This window comes from Schistocerca cancellata, chromosome 1, assembly GCF_023864275.1.
Source record: "Schistocerca cancellata isolate TAMUIC-IGC-003103 chromosome 1, iqSchCanc2.1, whole genome shotgun sequence".
NCBI lineage: Eukaryota > Metazoa > Arthropoda > Insecta > Orthoptera > Acrididae > Schistocerca > Schistocerca cancellata.
In genome coordinates this window covers 78,064,737-78,072,562 of record NC_064626.1, presented here as the reverse complement: position 1 = coordinate 78,072,562, position 7,826 = coordinate 78,064,737, and the positions used below count along the sequence as shown (strand labels likewise).

The 7,826-nt window shown below is 43.1% G+C and overlaps 1 protein-coding gene across 1 annotated transcript in view; it reads right to left on the bottom strand.

Moving 5' to 3' along the window:
- Positions 1–1,853: 1,853 nt before the first annotated feature.
- The window catches only part of LOC126173465 (uncharacterized), a 69,280-nt gene continuing 63,307 nt past the window's right edge, over positions 1,854–7,826 (bottom strand). The window contains exon 3 of the mRNA XM_049920998.1: positions 1,854–3,430. Coding sequence (XP_049776955.1) covers positions 3,113–3,430 — 318 coding nt within the window. The 3' untranslated portion in view covers positions 1,854–3,112. The remainder of the gene's footprint in view (positions 3,431–7,826) is intronic.

The window sequence follows — 7,826 nt, the reverse complement described above, 5'->3', positions numbered from 1 at the left end:
TCATTGCTTGTACAGCCCTCTCGCAGTGTCCGGAGCAAGTATGGTGGGTCTGACACACCGGTGTCAATGTGTTCTTTTTTCCATTTCCAGGAGTGTATATTGGCACCTGGAGACACAGCTGGAGCGGAATCTAGAAGCTGGCGTAACAGAAGGACTTAAGGATGTGATTATTCTATAAAGACTCCAACAAAAGATTAACTCTGATTTTTATTCATAATGAAACATAATACAATAGGCTACGATCAGTTAATAAATTAAACAGCAAATTTTAATTATTTCTTTCTTTACAAAGATTTTATTAATTTAAACACAACTTAAAAAAGTCTTCGATTTGGGATAAAAGAGCACAGAACTGGAAATTTGTGCTGTGACTATTTCTTGTTGGAGGTGTCGATTTCGCGACAGCGTCCACAGAAAATTTCTTTGGTCACAAGCGTCTCGTGGCTGCGTAGGCAGTGTGACAGATAGACCAGAGTTCATTTGTTTTCCTTACTCACCAGAGACATCACGGCTGTCGTTCTCATACTGACAATGCGGCCATTTGCCACCCAAGTACTCTGCATGCGCTTGACGACCCCTTCCTTTCTCCGCCTCTTTTCTGCTACGTACTTCTTGATTTATTACCTTCTCTTTCCGTAGCATTTAGAGTTTGCAAAGGATTTGATCACTGTCTTTCTGTAACCTGTCAGATCATCAAAAGACGGAAATTCGCTCAAAGTAGTTCCATGTGTATAGCACTGCAAATAGAAACCACGTAACTGATTAACGATGAGCTGAAAAAAGTGTAGGATATGTGCAAATGAAACTGATTCAAAATCATTTATTATAGCCTTCTAATTCTTCGTTCAAGTTTCATTTCTGGTTCATATTTTGAGAAGCATCATCATACCACTGCCAAATCCATGAACCTCACCATTGATAATGTACTATACTCGGAGGATCAGTGAAAAAAAATTAAGTTACAATAAAAATTACATGAATGACCGATGTGTGGATTATGAAAGATAGTGACTGATCTTGTAACTGCCGTTATAATATATGGTTTGCGCAGATGAACGTGGGAAACAATTTGAAAGAATCATTCCAATATTTTCCCGAGAGAGATTAGCAGAGTGGTATAAAATACTTTGATACCCAGACCAAAATTCGATGTGAAGATAGTTGTAAGGGCCATACGTAAATCTTAAGTGGAATGGGGAGTTCACCAGTAATAAGATTCGTTTTGTATAGGACTACCAGAAGACAACATTGGGGGTACGGTTTTTTATTATTATTATCGTATGGATATACATATACTTTTCAGTTCACAGCATTATGTGCACAGTGAAGTACTAAAGGAATATGCAATAGCTCTGGTCTCAGTTGACGTAACAGTTTGGCATCAAGACAGTCTATCCATTCAAATGTTGTCGGAGAGGCATTGGTGATATACTTTCAGTCTCCACTGAAACATCTCTTGGGACTTTCCTCTACAGTGTGGTATAGTGAAAGAGAGATAAAAAATCTCTTGATGTTTTGATGAGAAAGATAATCTCAAAGAAGTTACGCATTCAGAACGAGACTCGTGATGACTCTATTGTGGAACTGTAGTGGACCATACTTTGAACAATACATGCCCATAAAGAGCTCTGCGACTAATGGCATCTACTCACATGTTCGGTAGGGAAATTTAAAACCACAAACTCAGCAGAAAAATATGGATTGTTGAGCAAATCAGTGCTACAGCAACAGTCTCAGCTTTTAGTACCTATGACACTAGTGATTCTTGTAGTCTCCGTACGGTTCGTTCTTGTGCTGCCATAACTACATGTCTTTGTCTCGTCAAAGACTGCTGTCAGTGGAGCCAAATAATTATGAAGTTCAGTTCCAGTGCACATGCCTTGACCTTGTGGGAGGGAGGAATTATCGGACCAGTGACGATGGTGTGTGTGTGTGTGTGTGTGTGTGTGTGTGTGTGTGTGTGTGTGTGTGTGCGTGCACGTTTGCGAGCCAATACATACTTCGACAATTTATTTAAAATAATGCTTGCATTTTCAGCTTAGTCATTACAGAAAATTGAGAGAAACGCAAAATCTGAATAAAATTTATTTAAATGTTCAGGAGAACTTACGTTGTCTTTTTGTTTTACTTTTTTTTAAATTGAAGAGATTTTTTGTAGTCGTCGTATAAATATAAATTACAGATGCAAGATATACAGAAAGCTTATTATCAACGTAATGTAGGGCATTTCAACGCCTTGGAACAGAAGAAACAGCAACCAACAAAACAATAAAACTATAAAATAAAAATAAACGAAAACGACGTTGAGGATATGAGAGGAAATTAGTCCGAAAGCAATTATCATTTGTATATACAGTAAAAATTTATATTTAATGCATCTGGAAGACTCAGTCATAATCGCATGTTATAACACAGTAGGAAATGCGTAAAAATTTGATTATAAATAAAATAGATTTTCTGCTTGCAACTCTTTAAATAACGGTTAAAATGCGCATGGGAAGAATGCAACTCATGCGACACACAGGAAGAATATAGCAAAACGGACTAATCCATTAGCTCCACACTTTCTGAAAAATAATGTTACTAGATACCACTGGTACAAGTAGAAAAGGACCTCGAGGAATTAAGATCGCAAAATTTACGTGAGAGCTACAATCAAGAAAGTGCCACAACATGGGGTATTGAGGGGAAAGAGAGAAGGATCAAACAACAAATATGAAGGGAGAGACGGAAAAACTTATTCCTTTTTGCAAAAAGGAATAATGAACTGAAAGGAAGGGCGACAAGCACTGATTTCGCGTAGTCCTAAGCGACCAGTTCGCCAAAAAAGGAGATGTTAAGTTCATAACGCATTCCTATAATTTTCAACGGGTGCACTACAGCTGTTTTACAGCAGTATTTGATCTCTATTGATCTGGGAGTTGTAACAGTAATAAAAGAGTTGAGCACTTAGATAACATTGTAAAACAAGTCTAATTACTCCAGTCCTCATAGTACGAAAACTTGACACCAGGAGCGCTGGCGTATCACAGTGCTTCAGCACGTTGCCGCTACGCTGCGCTACAGTATCGACAGATGGTCCATATCACTGTGGAGTCGCGTTGCGCGGCTGTTACGGAGGGCCGAGCACCGTGGGCTTCCTGTTGGGGTCGGCCCAGGCGGGTCCACCGACGCGGCTCTTGGTCGGCGGCTTCACGTACTGCGCCTGCTTGCCGATCACGGGCACGTGCACGACCGGCAGCAGCCACGCGGTCGTGCCGGTGTCGATGGAGAAGACACCGGCCACGCGCAGCACGAAGATGGCGAAGTTGGCGAGCGCGCACGTGTCCGCCACGCAGCACGCCGCGTTCACGCAGATGCCGGCGAGCGAGATCTCCCCGCCGCGCTTCCGCAGCACCACGCCCACCACGCCGTTCACCAGTCTCACCGCCTGTCGGCATACAGTCTCTCTCATTGGAAGGCTCTGAGAGCGCCAAAGCAAAACAGGCACGGACATCAATCGCTCCGCTGTCAGAGGCTTTTGTTTACGAAGTGGAGCTGTAAAATTACCGTTGGCTACTGTAGGGCTATCATAAGGAAGCACAGAATACGGTAATTTTCCTAGTAGCCTTGGTCAGTTAAAATCGTGTACGTTAGGTGTCTGCATCCCTATTAGGCATTACCTCATTTCGATCGCTCTGCTTGCGTGTGTGATAAGTCCCTTACCTTATTCCCCTAAAAACCGAAAGCAGTGAAATGTTTAGAAACTGAGTGGGAAAATTGATAGTGACCGGGCCAAATATCTCACGAAATAAGCATCAAACGAAAAAACTACAAAGAACGAAACTCGTCTAGCTTGAAGGGGGATACGAGAGGGCGCTATGGTTGGCCCGCTAGATGGCGCTGTCGTAGGTCAAACGGATATCAACTGCGTTTTTTTTAAAATAGGAACCCCCATTTTTAATTACATATTCGTTTAGTACGTAAAGAAATATGAATGTTTTAGTTGGACCACTTTGTTCACTTTGTGACAGATGGCGCCGTAATAGTCACAAACGTATTAGTATGTGGTATCACGCAACATTCCGCCAGTGCGGACGGTATTTGCTTCGTCATACATTACCCGTGTTAAAATGGACCATTTACCAATTGCGGAAAAGGTCGATATCGTGTTGATGTATGGCGATTGTGATCAAAATGTCCAACGTGCGTGTGCTATGTATGCTGCTCGGTATCCTGGACGACATCATCCAAGTGTCCGGACCGTTCGCCGGATAGTTACGTTATTTAAGGGAACAGGAAGTGTTCAGCCACATGTGAAACGTCAACCACGACCTGCAACAAATGATGATGCCCAAGTAGGTGCTTTAGCTGCTGTCACGGCTAATGGGCACATCAGTAGCAGACAAATTGCGCGAGAATCGGGAATCTCAAAAACGTCGGTGTTGAGAATGCTACATCAACATCGACTGTACCCGTACTATATTTCTATGCACCAGGAATTGCATATCGGCGACTCTGAACGTCGTGTACAGTTCTGCCACTGATCACAAGAGAAATTACGGGACGATGACAGATTTTTTGCTCGCGTTCTATTTAGCGACGAAGCGCCATTCACCAACAGCGGTAACGTAAACCGACATAATATGCACTATTGGGCAACGGAAAATCCACGATGGCTGCGACAAGTGGAACATCAGCGACCTTGGCGGGTTAATGTATGGTGCGGCGTTATGGGAGGAAGTATAATTGGACTCCACTTTATAGAAGGCAATCTAAATGGTGCAATGTATGCTGATTTCCTACGTAATGTTCTACCGATGCTACATCTGCATGACAGAACGGCGATGTACTTCCAACATGATGGATGTCCGGCACATAGCTCGCGTGCGGTTGAAGCGATACTGAATAGCATATTTCATGACAGCTGGATTGGTCGTCGAAGCACCATACCATGGCCCGCTCGTTCACCGGATCTGACGTCCCCGGATTTCTTTCTGTGGGGAAAGTTGAAGGATATTTGCTATCGTGATGCACCGGCAACGCCTGACAACATGCGTCAGCGTATTGTCAATGCATGTGCGAAAATTACGGAAGGCGAACTACTCGCTGTTGAGTGGAATGTCAAATGCACTGAGGTTGACGGACATCATTTTGAGTATTTATTGCATTAACGTCGTATTTACAGGTAATAACGCTGTAACAGCATGCGTTCTGAGAAATGATAAGTTGACAAAGGTACATGTATCACATTGGAATAACCGAAATAAAATGTTCAAACGTACCTACGTTCCGTATTTTAATTTAAAAAACCTACCTGTTAACAACTGTTCGTCTAAAAGTGTGAGCCATATGTTTGTGACTATTACAGCGCTATCTATCACAAGCGAAAAAAGTAGTCCAACTAAAACATTCATATTTCTTTACGTAGTACACGAATATGTCATAAAAATGGGGGTTCCTATTTTTAAAAGAATAACGCAGTTGATATCCGTTTGACCTATGGCAGCGCCATCTAGCGGGCCAACCATAGGGCCATCTGTTTTCCCCCTTCAAGCTACACAAATTTCGTTCTTTGTAGTTTTTTCGTTTGACGCTGATTTCGTGAGATATTTGGCCCGGTCACGAACAATGGACCACCCTTAGGCTTACAACTTTGCTTCCGCCGTTTTGCAATAGACGGCAGTAGTGGAATGTAGTGGCGCAAGTCGTTCGTCGTGTCATACAGTAAGCTTAGACATTAGAGAACATAGCGCCATCAAAATATCAGTCGATTTTTGATTGCATCATAAAGTTGTTCTCGACTGAATACGTCAACTTATGAGCCCAATTCTCGTCATCTGCGGGAGGTTTTAATTTTCTTCTTTGATATGAATAAATCTGCGGCCGAGGCTCATAAAAAGCTGGGTAAGACCTATGATGAGACGCCTGTTAGTGACAGAACTTCGCAGAAAATGGTTTCCGTGCTTCAAGAATGGTGATTTTTGACGCTGAAGACCGGCGTGGTTGTGAAAGAGAGAAAGCCTTCGATGTTACTGCAACGGACGGGAACAATCACAGGAGATCGTTATCGAAAACAGTTGATGTTTTCGAGCTGAACACTGAAAGACAAACGGCCGCAATACGGCGATAGACATGAAAAATGATTTTGCAGCATGGCAGTGCACAACCCCATATCGACAATTCCGTCAAAAAATACTTGTAGACATTGAAATGGGGCGTTCTACTCCACCCGCTGTATTCTCCAGATATTCCTCCCTCTGACTGCCACCTTTTTCCATCTATGACACACGACCTAACTGACTAGGACTTGCGGTCATATGAACAAGTGAAAAATTGGATCGATTCATGGCTCTTTTCAAAAGATGCGCAGTTTATACACTGCGGGATTCGTATGCTGCCCTACAGCTAGGAGAAAGCAATGGCCAACGATGGCCAATACTTTGAATCGTAAATTTTTTGTAAGTTTTTCACAGTAAAGTCTCGAACTTCGAGAAAAAGCGGTGGAAGGAAAGTTGTAGACCTAGTATTATATATATATATATATATATATATATATATATATATATATATATATATATATATATATATATATAGGGTGTTTCAAAAATGACCGGTATATTTGAAACGGCAATAAAAACTAAACGAGCAGCGATAGAAATACACCGTTTGTTGCAATATGCTTGGGACAACAGTACATTTTCAGGCGGACAAACTTTCGAAATTACAGTAGTTACAATTTTCAACAACAGATGGCGCTGCAAGTGATGTGAAAGATATAGAAGACAACGCAGTCTGTGGGTGCGCCATTCTGTACGTCGTCTTTCTGCTGTAAGCGTGTGCTGTTCACAACGTGCAAGTGTGCTGTGGACAACATGGTTTATTCCTTAGAACAGAGGATTTTTCTGGTGTTGGAATTCCACCGCCTAGAACACAGTGTTGTTGCAACAAGACGAAGTTTTCAACGGAGGTTTAATGTAACCAAAGGACCGAAAAGCGATACAATAAAGGATCTGTTTGAAAAATTTCAACGGACTGGGAACGTGACGGATGAACGTGCTGGAAAGGTAGGGCGACCGCGTACGGCAACCACAGAGGGCAACGCGCAGCTATTGCAGCAGGAGATCCCACAGCGGCCTCGGGTTTCCGTTCGCCATGTTGCAGCTGCAGTCTAAATGACGCCAACGTCCACGTATCGTCTCATGCGCCAGAGTTTACACCTCTATCCGTACAAAATTCAAACGCGGCAACCCCTCAGCGCCGCTACCATTGCTGCACGAGAGACATTCGCTAACGATATAGTGCACAGGATTGATGACGGCGATATGCATGTGGGCAGCATTTGGTTTACTGACGAAGCTAATTTTTACCTGGACGGCTTCGTCAATAAACAGAACTGGCGCATATGGGGTACCGAAAAGCCCCATGTTGCAGTCCCATCGTCCCTGCATCCTCAAAAAGTACTGGTCAGGGCCGCCATTTCTTCCAAAGGAATCATTGGCCCATTTTTCAGATCCGAAACGATTACTGCATCTCGCTATCTGGACAGTCTTCGTGAATTTGTGGCGGTACAAACTGCCTTAGACGACACTGCGAACACCTCGTGGTTCATGCAAGATGGTGCCCGGCCACATCGCACGGCCGACGTCTTTAATTTCCTGAATGAATATTTCGATGATCGTGTGATTGCTTTGGGCTATCCGAAACATACAGGAGGCGGCGTGGATTGGCCTCCCTATTCGCCAGACATGAACCGCTGTGACTTCTTTCTGTGGGGACACTTGAAAGACCAGGTGTACCGCCAGAATCCAGAAACAATTGAACAGCTGAAGCAGTACATCTCATCT